This window comes from Catharus ustulatus, chromosome 1, assembly GCF_009819885.2.
Source record: "Catharus ustulatus isolate bCatUst1 chromosome 1, bCatUst1.pri.v2, whole genome shotgun sequence".
Taxonomy (NCBI): Eukaryota; Metazoa; Chordata; class Aves; order Passeriformes; family Turdidae; genus Catharus; species Catharus ustulatus.
In genome coordinates, this window is record NC_046221.1 from 149,855,472 (window position 1) to 149,875,566 (window position 20,095).

Genomic DNA, 20,095 nt, shown 5'->3' on the forward strand with positions numbered 1-20,095 from the left:
AATTTTTGAAGTCTGGAATCTCCAGTGATAAATAGTTTAAATTTAAAATCTGCTCAATACTGTTAAGAGAAACGAGTGCTGTAGGATAGCAGCTACAGCTTTCGCAATGAATATTTGTGTTTCTTCCGTGGCAGCAACCAAACCATAGCTCATTTATGAACACTTCTCAATATATTGTGGAATGTAAACACACAGGGATTGCCTTGTACAATCCACAGATGGTACCATGTGTGCTGCCAGTTGAGCCTGTGAGAAATGGGAGCCTGAGCAGCAGAATTCCTCTTCCCATGCCAGGTCACATTCTGTCTTTTTTTCTTGTTGTGGTTTCCCAAGCTGCTGCTGACCTTCAAGTCCATGTGCTTGGTGTAATTTCTTCCCTGGCATGCCCCCAGCACCTTCCCTGAGCAGTGACCACAGCACAGTTCAGCATGAAGCATTTTGCATGGCTGTCCACTCTGTTCCAGGGGAATGGGGTGCAGATTCCCAGACTCAGATCAGCAGCAGAATAGGGGTGGTGAAGCTTTGCTTTCCTGAATGATTGAGGGGTGTAAGAGTCTCTGTTAGAGATGGCAGCCTGGCTGCTGTCTTCTTTGGAACACATGGTCTACCTAGACTTCAGTAAAACCTTTGATACTGTTTTATTAAGGAGATCTTTATTAAGGGCAGCAAAGGTGACTTTGTGGATCACACCAAGCTGGTTGAGAGATTGATCTTCTGGAAGGTAGGAGGGCTCTGCAGAGGGATCTGGACAGTCTGGAGTGATGGCTTGAGGTGGATGGTGTGAGATTCAACAAAACCAAATGCTGGCTCCTGCACTCAGGTCACAACAGCCTCATGCAAGGAATCCCATCCAATGCTCCAGGCTTGGAGATGAGTGGCTGGAAAGGTGTCCACTGGAAAAGTGCTGGGAGTGCTGGTTAACAGCAGCTGAACATGAGGCCAGATGTGCCCAGGTGGCCAAGAAGGCCAATGGCATCCTGGCCTGGATCAGAAACTGTGGAGCCAGCAGGACCAGGGCAGGGATTGTCCCCTGTACTCAGCACTGGTGAGGCCACACCTCAAGTCTTGTGTCCAGGTCTGGGCCCTCAGTAAAAGAAGGACATTGAGGGGCTGGAGCACATCCTGAGAAGGGCAATGAAGCTGGGGAAGGGTCTGGAGCACAGATGAGGAGCAGCTGACAGAGGTGGGAGTGTTTAGCCCAGAGAGAATGAGGCTCAGGAGAGACTTTGTCACTCTCTATATCTCCCTGGAAGGAGGCTGGAGCCAGGTGGAATTGGGCTCTTCTGACAGGGAACAAGGGATCAGGAGAAGAGGAAAAGGCCTTGGGTTGCACCAGGGCAAGTTTATGTTGGGTATTAGGAAAAATTTCTTCACTGAAGCGTTCTCTAGAATTGGAACAGACTGCCCAGGGAAGTGGTGGAGTTACCACCCCTATAAGAATTTAGAAGATGTGTAGGTGGTGACGCTTAAGGACATGGGTTAGTGGTGAACTTGGCAGTGTCAGGTTAATGGTTGAGCTTCATGGTCTTAGAGGTCTTTTCCAACCAAAATGGTTATATGATTTTGTCAGTGCTAGGATTTTTTGATGGTAATAAAAATGTAGTAAGGTGTCTTAGACATATCTGTATCTTCAGCCTCCACCCTCCTTTAAAATACCTTTCAACTTTAGAAAGCTTTATTGAGATAATTGCAGTTGATCAGACCTTGTGTGTTCAAGGTTGACACATGTTCTGCTGGCTTAGCACATTAGCAGGTGCTTATCTCCTTTCAAGAGTTATCTTTTATCTGTGAACTCCACTGTGCAAATTACTTTCTGAGATGAAAACAAACACTTTGTGGTGACTTAGAACAGTAAATGTTGAAACGTGCTGTGTCCCTGTCTCTGCAGGAAAAGTCTTATATTTGTATTCAGTTTTCCCTATTCTTTCCAAGGACTCTATACCTTTATACAGCAGAATTTCCTTTGTGAAGACGATCAGAGCATTTAGTTTTAAGCATCAAAGACATGATGCAATTGAAAGTTTGTTATAATTGTAGAAGTGGATTAAATATCTAACGAAGTATTATTTCTCTTGCTTTTGTTGAAAAGCTTTCCTTCTCTTGCAAAATTGCTGTGAATAATGAAGTATGTGCTGCTATATTTACCTTAGGTGTCTAACTGCTTATGATTAGCTGATTATGATTCACTTACAAAGTGAAAACTTGCCATGTATGTGAAATGTACAGTAATTTCATGATTATAAACCACACCATTTTGACTAAAATTTTGCTCCCAAACCGGAAGTGCGGCTTACATTCAGGAGCTGCTTATATATGAACAAATTTTTGAAATTTCCCAACGTGGAAGTCCGAGCCAGCAGCAGCCCTGAGCCGCGGTAGAGGCCGCCCGGGTGGCGGCGGGGCAGCGGCGGTGCAATGGCAGTGCTGCCCAGCCCCGGGGGGCGTGGCAGCGGCACCGGCTGGGCACGCCCCTCTCCCTTCTCCTGGCGGCAGCAGCCAGGGACGCCCCTCTCCCTCCTCCCAGTGGCAGCAGCGAGCGGGGCCGGGGCCACTCCCTGGCGGCCACCCCGAGCAGGGCCGAACCAGTAAACCCCGTGATCCCACAATTCTGTTACTATTTGGCAACTTTGTGAAAGTTGCACACGGATCCTCGCTGTGGATGAAAGTGCGGCTTACAATCCAGTGCGGCTTATATATGGAGGAAAAACAAAATGTTGCTGACGCTCCGGAAGTGCGGCTTATAATCGGTGCGGTTTGTAATCATGAAATTACTGTACTCTTCTTTCATTCAAGATTTCTCTTTGTAACCCATTTCTTGGAAATATCAACTGCAGATAGCAGTTTACACGTATCATTGAAGCATACCATAAATCCTCGACTTAATCGTAGGCTTTCTTCTCCAAAATCAACACACATATTTTTTAAAATCATTTTTCTAGAGGATCCAAAACCTGAATCACATCAGCCCTTGGATATATCCAAGCTTTCATGATACTAAAAATTATACAACATCACATTTTTACAGATGATGCCTTGATTTATCCAGTAAAACACAAGCCTTCAGTTAGTCTATGATGTCCTGCAACACAATTTTATTGTAAGTCCTGTTGCCCCCGTGCTGGTGCCAGGCAGAAGCACTCAGTTGTTTGTGTGGCAGCTCTCCCCTGGCAGTGTCCCTGTGCATAGGGACAGTAACCTCACCCACAGTAATTCAGCTGCTTATGCTAAATCTGGAGACCACTTTGCATATTTTTCATGATTTTCCCCTTGCAAGAAGTCAAAGAACTTTGTATGTAATTGTGTAAACCTCCTGCTCCTTAGTCTGTCAGCTTCTCATTGTGCTCTTCTTGCAGTTGTCTTTATCTACAGCAGGAATTGATTTGGTTTTTGAAAGAGACACATGCTCTATGCTTTATGTAAATAACATATGAAAAATTCTTTTCATATTAACTATTGAATTTTATTTTTCTTACAGAGAATGATTTTCAGTTTTTAATGGCTGCAACAAAAAAAAAAAAAAAAAAGAAAGAGATACCCAGATGGGCCTTTTCATCTTCTGCTTCCCTTGCCACAGACTGTACTTTCCATACTTTATTTGGAAGCAAAGAAAAGCAGTTGGCTATGTTCTGTAAACTTACTAAATTAAAGATGATAAATCCTCATATACAAACCAAAAAGACTGCTGAAATGTGTGTGATTCAACACTGGCTTTTCATGCTAGAGTAAGTAATGTGTATTTGAAAATATAGTGCAAATAGATGGCAAACTGGCTGGAAAGACAAAATGTATATAGAAACATATATCTGCATACCTATTTTAAGGGAGCAGAAATAAAATGTTACTGCACTGATCAGAACATACCGCCTTAATAAGGACAGGATACTCTGAATTTCAGTTCCCAAGGAACTTTTGACAGTTTTCTACTGTAATCCTGCTGCTTTAAAGACAGTATAAAAATTGTCTAGATGTTTTTTGGACTACATGGATATACTACAGTTCATTGAAACAACTCAGAAAGCCCTCCCTAGTTATAGCTCAGTGAACTGTAGTTACAGCACAGCTTTTTTTTCTGGACCTACTTACAGTTCCAGGACCTATTTATTTCTGGATGTAGTTACTGACTTTGCCTTTAGTAGGATGAACTGGAACAGCTCTCTGGATTTTGTATTGCAGAGCCAGAATCTGCCTTGCAGTTTTATACAAGGGGGTCAGTAGAAAGAAGGGCAGTTCAAGCTGAGATACATTGTCTGTTCAAAGTGAATTCCTTGTAATCCAAATAAGAAAAAAAATACAATTTAGTACAGCTGCACTGCCGAGAGTTTAATGTGATGGTTGAATACATGCACAGGTGGGCTTATCTATGGACTGTGCAGCATGTAAGCATTCATAAAAGGTGGAAATGCAAGTGCTGTGTTTATGCAGTGCAGGGAATACAAGACCCAAGATCCAGGGCCCTGCGCTCACTGAACATCTGTAGTCTCTCTCTCCCTGGATTTGTGAGAGATCCAAGCAGGTGGAATTCATCAATGTGTAAAAGGAAACTAATCTGAATAGGTGCCATGATTAAAATGCATTTGCAGTGCCAGATTAGCAGAAAAACAGGAAGGCTTTGAGAGGAGTGGGAAAAGCATTGTCCAGTGCTGAATAAAGTGCCAGCCACACGTGTGTCAGTGAAGGCAGAGTGGAAGAGGGGCAGACAGGAGTGCTGGGTGAGGTGGCAGAGGTGGGCAGTGTGGGGTGAGCACTGGCTGAACGCTGCACAGCTGCTCTCTGCAGCTCTCAGCAGCTCTTGATGTTTGCCAAGCCCACGGACTCACCACTGCTCTCTGAAAGCCAAAGTGGACGCACACTTCCACTGTTTCTCTGGCAAGGGACCAAAACTGGGCTGGCCAAAGGCCTGAGGCACTGAGGAGGCTGGCTCAGCAAGCTGTGTGCTATCCTTAGAGAGAGGCATTTTTTTAAGGAACTCCTATTTTGTGTGTTGATTTGTTCCTTGACTTTAAACACCGGTTCTGCTTTGGAGGGGGGAGTGAGAAAGCAAAATGCCATGGAGTGGGAGCCAGACTCTTCCCTGGGCACACTTTGGATGTAGGTGGAAGCAGCTCCAGCTGTGCTCTCCTTCAGACAACCCCCAGTCCCTGCAGCCTGTCAGTGTGTGTCTCATCGTCCTGCATTTGTGCTTGGCTTGATGTTCTCTATTGGGGTGATATCCTGCCACTTCAGAGGTCAAAACTTGCTATATGAAGGCACAGACTATTGCAGCCAGTAATAGTGAAGGTCTAGAATGATCTCCTGCAACTTCAAACTGCATTTCACATCATTTTAATAGAGGAAACGACCTCATTAAAAAGATAAAGTGTACTTTTGAATAGACTGGGGCTGCTGCCTTGTGCAAAGACTTGGATGTGTTGTGCACTGCTGGAAGGAGTTCAGTGCTGCTTTTGTCTTTAAGTGGAGAAAGATATGACATATCCACACTGAAAAATCCATACACTGCTCATGTTTTATAGCCTCTTCCTCTTAGCCCTAGCACAAGTGCACTCTCGCACAAACAAGCACACACTTCAATGTGTCCTCTACTCTCTTGAGAAAAGCTGCTCATCTGGCTCCTCATGGAACTTTGATCTCCTTCCCACTGCTCCCTCAACATGGAGCAGCCGTTCCCTGGCTCCAGCCACGAGCTTGCTTGGTGACAGTGCTGTTTGTGGGGACGTGCAGAGCAGCTGGAGTGCCTCGCTGGATGTGTCCTACTGGGGACTGCAGCTTTCAGCTGGTAGAGAGCATTAATCACTGTGGTGGAGATGTGCACAGATTATCAGCGCTAAAAATCATGGGGAATTGAAGTGGTGGGAGGGATTTGGGGGAAAAGCCAGTTATGAAAATGGCCTGATTTTTCAGGCATGAGTCATACCATTTATTAAAATAGGCTTTTGTACTTCCTAAAGCTTCCTCGGTCCTGTGAAATCAGTGTAAAGCTAGTATTTCTATCTCTGCTGTGCATCAGCCTCCTTGGAAAAGTGGAAAAGAAAAGGCTGTTTGAGCCCCATGCAGATCCTGGGATTTCATGTCAGAATCAGAAGCTGAAAGAAGATTTGCATGGATGTTAATATTTATATTTTATGTGTCTGAACAGAAACTGTGAGGCAGCCAGGAACAAGAAGCACCGAAGCTGCAACATTAAGTGCTCCCAAACAGAAAATCCAAAATAAATATTGTGATTTTTCTCATCTTAACAGTGACATAAATGGTGCATGACCAGCTAAAACCCTTGCCAATGAAAATTTCAAACTCCAGGGATAGATGAGACAATAAACAAATAATTGAACTCTATTAATTAAATGGTCATTACCCCAAAAGAGTTGTTTTGTTTTTGTATAGGTAATGGTATAACTACAAGGCAATGCATCTAGGAAATGAGAATACAGGCTCCACTCATTGCTGTGGAACAGTGCTGTGCAGGGAAAGGAGGATGTGCAGGGCAATAATTATTCCCATTTGATGCTATTTGTGCAGTTCAGTGCAGTAGTAACAGTGGGCCTGAGATGTACAAAAAGAACAACACCCAGTAAGAAAAGGGGAGTGAAGTTGTAACTGTGAGTATGCAGTTCTGATAGGTGAATTTTTAGAAAAGATTAAAAAAAACAAATTCTGAAGAGGACTCCAGATAGGCTTTAAAGGATCAAAATTTAATGGGTGGTATTTATTCAGTTGATAAAAGATACATTTGAGAGTTGACTTCCTCTCTTCGCAGATTTCTTTGCTAAGATTTTTTACCACATCGTACATAACTTTCCAATGAAGGTGTGACAAAATCCAGGGATTAGCAGCTAAATATAAGCAAATTCAGCTTTGAGTTTAATCTTTGTTTTCTGGCAGGGCAAGTGACTGAAGGCTTAAATAGCTTCCAAAGGGACGAGTAAAGTGGTCAATAAATGCCTTAAAGTATAAGTAAGCTAATTTTTTGTAAGATTGAAAGATAATTGTTAAATTCTGTTTCTAGGAGACATTTTGTGGCCTGTGTATGTGAGAGATTAGACTGGTGGGTTATGATCTTGTCTCCAGAGTTTGACATCAGTGAGTATATGTGAGTGTTGGTGCCTTTCCTTCCAGGACAATAAATGCTCTTGTGTGCTTTTATGGTTTTGGAGGTTTCCAGTTGCCATATTTTTACTTCACTCTCAGTGCATTTATTCCTGTTGCATAAGGTGCATATTGCAACATGAACATGTTGCCACCTGAACAGCTGTGAATTAAATTGGAGCAAGAAACATGAAGTCACCCCACCTTGCTCTTTGCATCACCCTCATATTGTACAAATGCAGGTCCTGACACTCATCAGCCATGGCTTCACTGTTAAAGACAAACTGAAATGGTGCCAGTTTGCCTTTCTGTGCTGCACTATGAAGGGCAGTAAGCTAATTCAGGAGTAGTGATGTTAATCCCTTTCTGGAGCAGCAGCTTCCATGAGAGGTTCCTGGAGCAAGAGCCTTGTCAGCTGCCACAAGTTTATCTGCTGCTGCTTCTGAGTCAACACCCAGAGGTAACAGCCTCTAAATTGCCTTTAAAGAAACTGCTCCTGGGCAAGTCTGTGCAACCCCCTCTGCATTCTGCCATCGGTTTGGAAAAGCTTTCCACTCCCACTTTTCTCTGCTGCTTGCAGCAAGGTGTGGGCTGCTGAAGTGATTGAGTGAGCACCCCTGACTGCACCTGCACCTCTCACAGCAACTCCCAGTGTAACACACCCAGGTACGCCAGTGTAACACACCCAACCTTCTGTGTGTGCTCTCATCCAGCATCCACAGGGTTGTGATTTACCAAGGCCATGTGTAGCTTCCCCTGGCTCTTGCTGAAAATCAGCCACTGCACTGCCTCCCCCTCCTCAACCTCTTCCTTCTGATCCATAGTCTGGAAATTCCTTTTTCCACACGTCTCCAGATACACTCATCCTTAGGCAGAGTCACAGCCTGGACATTTAATCACAAATCATGAATAACTCAGATAATTAAAAAAAAAAAATAAAAAAGAGCCCTATGAGGCACAGTCATAACTTTGGTGAGAGACTTTATCTCATGATGTATGCACAAGGAGGCAGTCTGAGCTATATTGTTCCTATTTGTATTTTTAGCTTCTTTTTAAATATGTAAGAAATTACATGATGTTACAAACACATGATATGTGAACTATTCTTAGAAATGAGGGGGTTAAAACACGAAAGCCAAGTAGCATGCTAAATTCTGTACTGATGCTACATGTCCTAAGCGTTTTGGCTGCAAATCCTTTGTTGTGTAAATAATATACAAATACTCTCCAACACACAGTCATTGGACTTAGCTTTTCCACTTGCACTCATTTATTGTATAAAAATTTACCCTTCTCTGGACTGAAATAGTTACAGCAGAGATTAATGACTTCAGTGGAAAACCTAAGCCTTACTGTTCTAAATATATAGAAATATTACAATATTTAATTCAAAACAAGTATTTTTATTTTAAAATATGTTCAATATAATGGCGTAAAGATGTTTACATTATCTAGTTTCATGGTCAGTAATTCTTGAAGTTGAGAGTGCTTGGCAATGTCTGCAGCACGAGTGTGTGTTTATCTCTGATTATCATAATTTCTGAGTACTGCCGGAGTACTTCAGTTAATGGGACAAACAACAGAATAATTTTCGTTAAAAACTGTGTCTTCGTAATATTTGACTCAGAAACCATTCTGTTATTTCTTACATTGCGAATGGTTGGCCACAGCCGTGCTATTTCCTAGGAAGCATTTGTGGAGCCCTCTTTCATTTAAGATTATGAGCCACAATAGTGCTGAATAAGTAGCACTTGCCTTTTTAAGATTGAGTTTGAGATGGCCTCAAATTTTTTTGTCTTTAAATTAGGTTATTTTAATAATGGGGTAAGATATTGATAGATATTGCTGCTTTTACTTCTTACGTCAGTGATCTTAAAATGAAACTGGTAGCTGCAAACACCTACGTACTAACTCTGCCTCTGATAGCAAATCCTTTGAGGGATGTAGGCAGATTGCCAAATCTCTCCTCCTCTACTTCCTTACTTCAAAAATAGTGATTGTTAGGAAGTGTTGTTTAATAGTATTGCATATGATACGTATGCAAAATGGGGAGCACAGCAGCAGTGTGTGCCTGCAATAATTAATGTGTCAGAACACAGTAACTAGTTACTTGTGATGGTAACTGTGGACTTAGCAAAGCCATTTTGCATCCCTGAGGACACAACAGATTCAGCATCAAAAGGAAGCAGACAAAAGCCAAGTGGCACTGGCTCTTCCAAAGGTCTTAGAGCCAGGCAATCTAAGGGGTGCCTTACAGCCTACAATGTGCCACGCTGGGGCAGAGGGACTGAGTGGCAGCTTGGGCACCAGCATGTGCAGTTCAGAAAGCTCCTGTGTGCTGATTATTCTTTGCATCTCAAAGGTAGAAGTCCATTTGTACAGACAGTGGTGTCTCTGACAGAGACCCAGGCAGGCAAGGGACATGCTTCTTTGCAGGATGGTCTGGCATCATAAGGCAGTTTCTGCATCCACATAGAATACAGTGCCCTGAGGTTCATATCTAGGACTGACAATTTCCTTGTTATCTGGGTAACTTGACATCCCTGGAGAAGATGACTGGACTGGACTTTTTCCTCTTTGAAGTTATTTCTTCAGCTCACAAACATCCAATGACTTACTGGCAGTTTATGTGTAAATGTGACCGATTTTGCAAGGTTGTCATGTAGTGTAGTTCTGTAGTTTAATGAAGAGTAACCAGAGACACAGGGAGGTGTTCAGAAGGGATGAGAGCAAGGAAGACTGTTTTGGGGGTGAGAATGAAAGGAAAACAGGCCAGCAGGGCTCCAGGCTCTGTGTAGTGCCCTGGACTCTGCTGGGTTTTGGACCCCATGTGCTGGGCAGAGAAAAGAGCAAGGCAAAAGTTCTGTGTTTATAGCAGGAGGCTAAGACATGTAATCATAGACTTGACTGACCTCAGTGCATACCTGTGATGTTGTTTATACTTTACACACAAATATCCATACCCCACCAGTTCTTACAATTCAATGTTGCAAGAAATGCAATTTCTAAACGAAGAAAATCCAGAACCTGGATTCTTCATTGAAAAGGTCAGCTGTGGGAAATTATTTCTGTGGAATGTGATCACAGAAGCTGGGTGAAAATTGAGAAAAATGTTGCCAAACACCTACTGCAGCTATTTTAGATGCTGCAGTACTGATGCAGAGAGTAGCCTAGAGAGCTTTCCTGCAATCAGGACCTGCAGCAGAACTCCTTTCAGCACCTGGCACAGAGCTCCATCCAACTACAGCATTTATCGTCTCAGCGTTGGTGGCAGTGAAGATGTTGATGTTACAGTGATGTTGCACTTTGGGAGTAGGCTTGGTGCTCCTGCTCTGACACCAGCAGCCTGGGGTTTGCTCTCAGGGTCAATACAGGTTGCAATTAAGATTTTCGTTCATTATGTAAGAAATGATTTTTGGCCAGCTGCCTGTTCCCAAACCTTGTGTATCCGTGCGAAGGGGGGAAGTGGCCTGCAGGAAATGTCTGGGACACAGTGTCTGTGGTTAACAAGACAGAGGAAATACACAGGTCTTGATTCTTTGCTGCCCTGTAGCTCTGAACAAGGTGGTTGGACAGAGCTCCCAGGAGCTGCCCTAGACTGATGAATTTACACTAAACTTGACCTAAGGAGCAAAGTCTGGTCTGTAGCAACCAGTGGCAGCAAGAGGTGTAGAGAGGAATCCTGCGCAGAGCTGGACCATTATGCAAGCTGTCACAGAGAGGTAAAACACTTCCATTTCCACTGGGCAATAAAAAATGCATGTCATTAATCAAAGTGGTGTAAAAGGTTCTTCTCAGCATTGTCCACTACAATTCCTAGTTTGTTATTGCTGTTATAAAGAGTGTGTATTGAAGTCACCTGTGTGAAGCTGAACCACCTTCCTCCCCTTTCTGCTGCACAGGGGAAGAGGAGAGCTCTGAGCATTGCTTCCTTACAGCAAGGTCTGTAGTGCACAAGTTGCACATGGGTAGGCTTGGATTTCTTTCTGTGCCTACAGGGCATAAACTTTGTATCCATTTCTTTTCCTAGTGTCCAACAAGCACCATTTTATGGACAGCAACTTGCTGTACCAGTGCAGAATGAATTTCCGGCGGCGGCGGCGATTGATGGAGCTCCTCACTGAGAAGTCTCGCCTGATGCCAGAGAGCCATGACAGCCCGTTCTGCCTGCGCAAGCAGAACCATGACAACAGGAAACACACCAGCTTTCTCTCAGGTGACTCATTAATTACACTACTGTTTGTAGAGTGACTTATGGAGTATTAAAAAAACGAATTTGGACAAGGAGTTTCAGTGTTAGAAAAAAATGCAGGGCTGAGTATTATGTCCTTGTTCATAGGGATTGTCCATTCACTCTTTTTACCAAACCTATAGGTCCCTGGGGTGTATCTGTATCAAGAGCATTTCAGATGCTCATCAAAATTTGGGGTCCATGTTCAAACTGAAATGGTTAAAGTCCCCTAAACTCAAAGTAATTTGTCGTATATTCTATGGGGAGTTTACAAGGAGATTAAAAATGAGGGAAAGGGGCCCTGCAGCATTTGTGTACAGTAATATCTAGTAGAACTGAAAAAAGGGAAAGAAAAAAATTAAAAACATGGTTTCCTGTATTGAAATGCCTATTAGAAGACACTAAAGGGAGCAGTTCAGCTATCCTGTTAGTTACAGCCTTACTCTAATTCAGTGACTCTTCTAACAGTGTAGGACACACTGACCCATTCCCAGTGTTGTCAGTGAAAGCATGGCTTATTACTGGATTTTTTAAAAAAGAAACAGGGAAATGACTTAATAACTGGTACCAGCTCCCTTTCTCTCTCTGTTTTCCCTCTGCTTGCAGTGAGTCCCACCAAGGAGATAAAGATTGTGTCGGCAGTGAGGAGGAGCAGCATGAGTAGCTGTGGCAGCAGTGGCTACTTCAGCAGCAGCCCAACACTCAGCAGCAGTCCCCCTGTGCTCTGCAACCCCAAATCTGGTGAGCACCAACCTGGCTTAGGATGCACAGCAGACAGGGTGCAGACATCTCTGTGGGGAGAAGGCGAAGTGAAGAATTCCTGTTGTCACGCCTAAGCCTCTGTTTCCAAGAATACATTAAAAATTCACAGTGTCACAGGTTTTGTAGGCCAGAGGGAACTATTATCATCATCTAGCCTGAAGTCCTGCTGAACACAAGCCAGATGTCTGCCTCCAGTAATCTCAGCGTCAAGTCCATAATTGTGGTTTGAGCTGCAGTTTATCTCTTAGGACGACGTGCAGCCAGAGGCCTAGATTTGCCTCTTCACTGCCAAGCTCTGAACCAATTCAAATCTCCTCCTAGAAACATTCCTTTGGTGCAAGTCAGAGGAGGGTTTAACTATCCAGTGACTGCTTGAGCTGCTATGGAATAACACCTCTCAGAAAACAGAAGGCTCTAAAAATACTGAGGCAGCATTGTTTCAGCCTGTCAGAGACCATTTGAACTTTTTAATTTGTTTTAAGTCTTACACTGATCTGTTTCAGAAGGTAGAAATAGTGTTCAAGCTTATTTTCCTTTTGAAAGGATTTCCTATCCCACGCCGGAAGGTTAAACACACCCATTCTTCCACAGTTCACTTAAAATTGTTTCTTACTGTACATCTGGGAAGGGAAAAACAGACCAAGATAGATATTGTTTCAGCCTCTCTGTTTCCCTCAGAAATAGCCCTGAATATCAAACAGGGCCCCTGCTGCCCTTTGAGCTCCTTATTATTTCAAATTCACCAAGTCCCTGCCAGTGGTGTGGGGACTGTTCAACGGGGTAAGGCTTCAGTGGATATGTGTAATCTTTGCTTTCAGAGGGATGCTGGCATTTGAAGTGATTACAAGAGAGTGCCTCAAGCACTAGGTGAATGCTGTTCAAAACATTGACCATTTTCTCTGGAGATGAGTGAACTAAAGTGCGTTTCATTCCTGCTGTGCAGAGTGGCCATCAGAAAGGGAAGGATATTTTCCCTCTCTCTCCTTTTAGCACATTTTCTTCCCTCTGCTTAAGCTCTGCTGGGAATTCAGTATGGAGCTCAGAACTAAAATAATTGGAAGGAGTCAGTAGGATCATATGCTCACAGCCCCCTCCAGCAGACGTGCTGCCCAGCAGAGGGAATGCTGTCAGTTCTCATGGCCATTGCATCCTCGGAGGGTGTTGCTGGTGGGTGTTCAGCACCACCTTCCAGTGTGCTCACCCCTTCACTGCCCCTGTATAAAGGGTGCTACAGTATCATGTCTTGGCAGAACACCTCTCAGGTATACTTTCCAGAAATACTCTGGTAGCTTTTGTATTGGGAGCTCTTTGTCCCCAGCGCATTAATTACATCCTGGAAAATTTTCTGGGACAGATAAAACTGCATTCATGTGCTATCCATAAATGTGTATGTTATCTGAAGTATGCCAGCTATTCTGTTCATTTATGGTTCTGATTTTATATGAAGTGTCAGCCCATGAGTAGTGAGAACAAGTTTATTTTAATGCAGCTGATTACACAACACTGGAAGAAAAAGAATAGGCTGATGTTGCTCTTGCATAAATTTTTCAGAAGAAATTTTCCCTTAGGACTAGTTTTCAAACTGTGAATAGCTTTAACAGACTCATATTTGAAAGAAGGCAGCAGTGGGCTTATAAACAGACTGATTTTTACGAATTATACAATTACTGGCAATGTAGGGTTATTTCTCCCAGAGCACAAGTACAGATCCACAGGCATAGGTTAACATAAGGCTGTCAGATGTAAATGTTACGAGGAATTCCTAATCCTCTGCTGACTATAAGGAGACTTTGTTCACAAATAGCTTCCTGCTATCCAGACCTAGAGCGTGTTGCTGAACTACGTGCTAATAAACACAAGGCAGAGGTATTTGTCAGACGAGCTCTCTTGCAGGCAAGCACTTAAAAAACACCCAGGTCATGACTTGACCAATCATGTAGAAAAACAATCATCAAACAAAAAAAAAATTCCTGGAGGTATAATGCAGGGAGGCACATAAGAGAGGCCTGCATGGATGATTTACCTGATTCTGACTTGTCAAATGAGCACAATCATTCAGTTTTTTCACATTGAACCAGACATGCTCTGCAAAGTGTAACACTGGCTAAATGACAGTTCATCAAAATACATGGGAAAGTAAAAAAAAAAAAAAAAGGTATTGGTTTTTCTGCTAGAATTCTCTCTACTCCCATGAATGTTATTAAGAAACTCAAGAATGTCTTCAAATACCATCTGTGAGAAATTTTGTCTCCCACCTGTGATTGAAAAGACAGAAGACACTGTCAAAATTATTTATCACTAAAAGAAAAACAGCCATAATATTAAGGGTGAAGCAGGCAAATGGGGTAAACAGCATATATCTTTATGTTGTCCTTTGTGTTTGAAGCATTTATGGACAGATAAAAAATGATACACAGGATGGTATTGATTTTATCTGGCAGAACTCAAATTTAATTTGTTGGGAGGAAAATGATGCCATTACATAGGAAGGCAGTGGGGACCTGCAGAAGCTTACTGGTATTTCCTTTCATTTAAATTCCCAGACACCTGTAGGTTACCTCGTCTGTCCCTGGATAAGATAGGTGCCTACAGTTGCAGAAATCTTTTGAGATAATTCCTCACCCAAGCAGGATTTTCTTGCTATTCAATTATGTGATTCAAGCCCAACTCAGATGAAAGAGCAGAGAGCACCCAATAAGCACACAGTGAGCTATGAAGAAAAGCTGCTCTGTGCCAGGAAGGTTGGTCACTTGTTTCAACACTGGACACAGAAAAAGCCACTTGTGATTTTTGTGATAGTGTTTAGGGGATTTTGATTTCAGACAACAAACTCTGTTGGCTAAATGCCCCAGTTTTCCAAAGATCTCATAATTTATACTCAGAGTTATTCTGCAGGCTTTTCCTTGGTTGTCTTACTGCTTTCAGACAGATCTGCAAGAACTGAAAGCATGTATGGCAAGTGGGGCCAAAAATATGTGTCCCATCACTGTATCCATTTTATTAGGAGAGACTCCAGAGGAATATTTTTATTGAATATTTGTTTCTGTGCCTCCACAGTATTAAAGAGACCTGTGACTGCTGATGAGCTCTTGATGCCTGGAGCCCCATATGTTAGAAAAACTTTTACGGTATGTCTCAAATATTTTTCTTTATTTTCTGAATGTTATATGCATAGAGCAATCCAAACAGACATTTTCCAATGGGATAATTAGAGCTTATTTGTATTTGCTGAGGTTTTATACTTCAAAATCCCAAACTCTATTATCAGTACTTCCACAAATTCCAGGTCTGATTCAGCACTTGCTTACTCTTTCTTTGTGCCAGTGTGATACTTAAAAGGGGTGTAAAATAACATCAAACCAATAACATCAGTATTATTCAAACTCATCTAGACTTGGTGCTCTTGTTCTGCAGGAGTGGATCACCTACCCAAACTGAACTTCTCCAGCAGGGTCTTTCTGTATGATGGGACAGAAAATTCGACTCATATTATTTGAGCCTTTCTTTAAAGACATTCTTGAACCTTGTCATTGCTTTTAGGGCCTCCTAGTTCAACAAAAAAAGTTCATTAAAATTAAGAGGAAAGATTTGGATAGAGCCTTTCCCATGAGTGACATAGCAACCTGTACTCTGCTATGTGTGGGAAGTACAGAGATGCTGAAATTACATCTTGGACCATTTAGAAGTTGTCCCCTTGAATTTCGTGGAGCTGCTTGAAAGTGATGATGTCCTTTCCTCTTTGCAGATCGTTGGCGATGCCGTGGGCTGGGGCTTTGTGGTGCGGGGGAGCAAACCCTGCCACATCCAGGCTGTGGACCCCAGTGGGCCAGCAGCTGCAGCTGGGATGAAGGTGGGTGCTCAAAATGGGATGATTCCCCAGGGAAATTTGTGCTGCTCAGTGCCTGTATTTGGGGAGGGAGAGGTGCTTTTGTTTCCAGCGTTGAGTCCCTTTGCCTCAGTTTCAGGCACTGGTGCACAGTGAGTCCTGTTGTCTTTAAACTCCCTCCTATTTCTTTTCTTCTGTCCTTGAGATTCTTTAAGTCTCTTTTTCACATAAGACTCAACTATCCTTTTCAAGTTGTTTTCTTGATCTTTTCCCTTTTTGAGGTGGATTTTTCTTCACATGGTTGGCTGGTTTTGGTGGTGGTGGTGTTCTTATTTTTTGATGGATTTTTAAAAAATTTTCTTAATTTTCATGTCTTTTTTCAACTCTGCACAATTTTAGCTTCCCTCTTTGCTTTCCAATTTATGTGACTACTGGTATGCACCTTCTGGACTTTGCCTGTATAGGAACAGGCAGACATACCTAGTGAAAGTGAAGCTAGCATACCCCATTGTTCAGTGTAAAGCAGTTAAGATTCAAGACAATTTGGAAAGAACAATAGGTGATACTTTCATAAAGAGCTGAAATAGCTTTATAAGTGATTTAATAATCAATAAATACACATTCTACTTTTAGCTTTTGCACAGCAATGCAGAGCCCATTGACTTACCTGTGGGCTTGGACCACATCCTGCATATATCTGTGAATTAATCTCTGCCTTGTACAAAGAGAAAAATAAAGACAAAGTATTATGTAAAGTACAGATAAGAGCATGAAAATTAAGTTAACTGCAACACCTGCTCCAATGGCCAGAAAGATTAAACTACCCATTCATACCATGCTTTCTTGTATGGCAGCAACACAGATGAGGGTTTCAAGTATATTCCACATGAACCCAAATTTTCCATGAATTTTGTCCAGCCTTCTAATTAATCTCTCTTTCCCATCACACTCATCCCAGTTGTCTCTCACCTATCTATTCACACCCACCAAGCTGGAGGCCCCAGCTCCAGGGATGCACATCCTGTATGGTGCCAGACCTGCCACGGGACCCTCCTTAGCAAGTGCAGACAGGGACTTCTGCTCTGTGGCTACTGATTCTTTTTTTTTTATGGAACTTTCAACATACTGTCTTTGAAACTGTTTTTTTAGTACAGGTAGGCAAAACCCCTGGGACAAGGAATGGCAGCTGCAGAGCTTGTTGGTGCATGCAGCACCCACATACAACCTGCTGGCAAAGAAGCTTCAGTTCAGAGGGAGCTGGCATTTTTTAAATATGTTTTATACAACACCTAAATATAATATACAGTTACAATTTTTTATGATGAGTATAATTTTCAAATAATTATTATGTCTAAAATTTAGAGGGCCCAAATTTAACAATAATTTACTAATTCATGTATATGTTCTAGATCCTGAACTTGAGAGTTTAGTATTTTACAGCACTTTTTATTCTGAATATAGAAGCTAGCAGTAGAGTGGAGCAGTTCTGAAACCTGACTTGTAAAAACAGCACAGTGGTGTCATGTGTAATCCAGTGGGGTTGCAGAGGTCTACCTGAACCGTGGAAGATTGAAGAATACAAAATAGTTCACTGTCCTGACAGGAACAAACAGTGCTGTAAAACTGGAATATATTTCCCTGATTTTACAGAAGGACAGATTTGATTCTTTTCAAAGCTGTTATCTTTATACGAAAGAGTTTTTCAGAGCAGAATTACACATAAAAGTCTGTATATGAGATAAGCCCCTCTTTAGACATAAATATTGTTGCCCCATTTTTGGAAATGCTGAATACCTTTAGCCAAGTGAAGAGATGGTGTTTTTCTTTGAAAATAAGGGCTTTTGTTAAAGGTTCCCATGGCAATAAGTATGTAAATCATAATGCAGTATTTGAAATTTTAAAAAATCTATGTCACTTAATCCATCTGTTTACAGAACTCCTCAATCTGGAAAATCTAAAGAAATCAAATGACAGGCTTTAGATGACAGCTCCTTGAAATTAAACATTCCCCTGTGTGGAAGCTGCAGGAAGGGCACTTTGAAAACAGGCTGTTGGGCACGGTAACTTCTGGTGGGCTGGTGCAAGAGGCTTTTGTCTGCAAAAAGAGTGCTACACCAAAGAAGCGCTAACAAGGAAAGTTGGCTATGATGAAAAGGGCAAGAATTTGAAGAAGAGCCAAGCCTTGGCGTTGCAGTTTGTAGAAAAGTTCTTGGCAGTAGCAGCAGGGATTTTCCTCCTAAGAAGATGCATCCACTCTGATTCTTTTTAGAATGTCTTTATTTGCAAAGCTTGTGATTTTGCACTTGCCTGTTTTGCAGAACACTATTTTCCTGTCTTTGCTTTATGCTGGACATACTGCTGAGAGAGGACTGCTGCCTACAATCTCATTGTAGGGCCTTAGTTTGTGCATTTAAAATTCTACCATGTATCACAGAAAGCAGTCAACATTGCAGGCTCAATCTACCTGCTGGACTTACTGGTGGCTTGCTTTCAGTTTGAGCTTGGCTGGGCTCTTGGCCTGCTCCAAAGTGCTGTGAGTTGGGAGTCTGAGTAGAAGACTCAGTGAGCTGGGGACAGAGCTCTGACCGCCCGCAGTGGCTGTGGCTGGGACACGTGGGCTCTGTCACACACCTCAGCAGGGCAGCACTTGCCATCTCCTTGTGTGTAACATCCTCTTCTGGGGGAATTTTCAGACAATTTGTTTGTGACAAAATCCCTGCTGGCATGATCTGCTGAAGATGTGTGAGAGGCTATCAGCTTTAGGACTTGATACCTCTTCTGGGGCTGGTAAATAGCATTACCACTCATAGTCTAAAGTTTCAGGTATGAATCTGAGAAAATAATTCAGTAAATATGTAGTCAATTAACTTTATTAAAGTATTTTTGGTTTGCTGAAGTGTGTTTGCCTGTGACAGGGTTGTGAGGAGAGTTGTTGCTGTAAGTGCATTAACAAGTGGGAGCTGGAGGCGATGCGAGGCTATGAAAGGAGTCAGTGTTGCGATGCCTTCTAAGTTATTTGCAGCTCTCTTTAGCTGTCTGCTGTCATCAGCAGTGCAGACAGGAGCAGCAGGATTTTGAAGTTCCCAGGTTGCTTTAATATTTGTTATTGACTGGCTGAAAAATCTTGTTCTCTGCAGATGACACTACTACGTATTGCCAAATGTCAGTAAAACTAATTTTCTTTTTTTTCAGTGATTTATTCTGTAAGTTAATTTTCATTTTTAAGGTGCAAGTATTTTTTGAAAAGTTACAACTTGACTTCAAACTAGTGACTTAAATTATGCATCACATTGTTATTTAGTGTGACATAACTGCAATAGAGTGTGATGGAACAAGCAGACCTAGCTAAGTATGAGGCTTGTGAGAGAGACAAATTAATCACTCATTTTGCTGATCATCTGTTCTTCCTGCTGGCTGGAGAAATCAGTGCCCTACTCAAACTGTTAAAAGAAAGCTATCTGATTCCTTAAACTGATTCTTAGCAAATTAGTATTTATACTGTTACACCTAAGGTCCTCAAATCATACAAATTGCCAGTGGCTGTTTAAACTTTTCAAGCCTAGTTCTTCATTTCAGCAGCAGGGAGTTTGAAGGACCACATGCTGTCACTGGTGCCAGTGCCTGCTGTTCGGAGCTCAGCTTGGGAACTGCAGTGTGCAGCCAGGACCCTTTCAGCATGGTTGTGCTCTCCTGATCTCTAAAAGCTGGAACAGGGAGAAGATCAGCTTTATAAATTTTCTGCCTGTGCAATTTGTCTTCTGCATTCACCTGAAGTGATTATTTCAGGTCCAGTTTCTCAAATGATTTCACTAGCAGAATAAGAACCAACTCTCAAGTGTAGTTGAGTTGCCACTGTGTCAAGAAGCCAATGGATGTCACTTTATCAAGATCACCAAGCCCATTTCATGCAATCAAAGGAACATCTGTACTATCTGATTACAGTAATTTCACGAATACAAGCCGCACCAATTTGACTAAGATTTTGCTCCTAAACCGGAAATGCGGCTAATAATCAGGAGCGGCTAATACAACCTCAGAAGTGCCTGCCAGGGTGCTGAGCCGAGCAGCTGCAAAGTCGGCATTTTGCGATTGTTACAAATCGCTACTTTGTTGCACCGCGGGTGGAGCCTGGCTCCGTGTAGGCAGAACGGGGGGCGGGGAGAGAGGCGGGAGAGCTCTCTTTCCTCCTCTGCCAC

The 20,095-nt window shown here is 42.5% G+C and overlaps 1 protein-coding gene across 2 annotated transcripts in view; it reads left to right on the forward strand.

Moving 5' to 3' along the window:
* The window catches only part of DEPTOR (DEP domain containing MTOR interacting protein), an 81,861-nt gene that overhangs the window by 39,681 nt on the left and 22,085 nt on the right, over positions 1-20,095 (forward strand). For both annotated transcript variants that reach the window (XM_033063887.2, XM_033063880.1), the window contains 4 exons: positions 11,111-11,296; positions 11,918-12,052; positions 15,131-15,201; positions 15,819-15,923. In XM_033063887.2, coding sequence (XP_032919778.1) covers positions 11,111-11,296; positions 11,918-12,052; positions 15,131-15,201; positions 15,819-15,923 — 497 coding nt within the window. The remainder of the gene's footprint in view (positions 1-11,110; positions 11,297-11,917; positions 12,053-15,130; positions 15,202-15,818; positions 15,924-20,095) is intronic.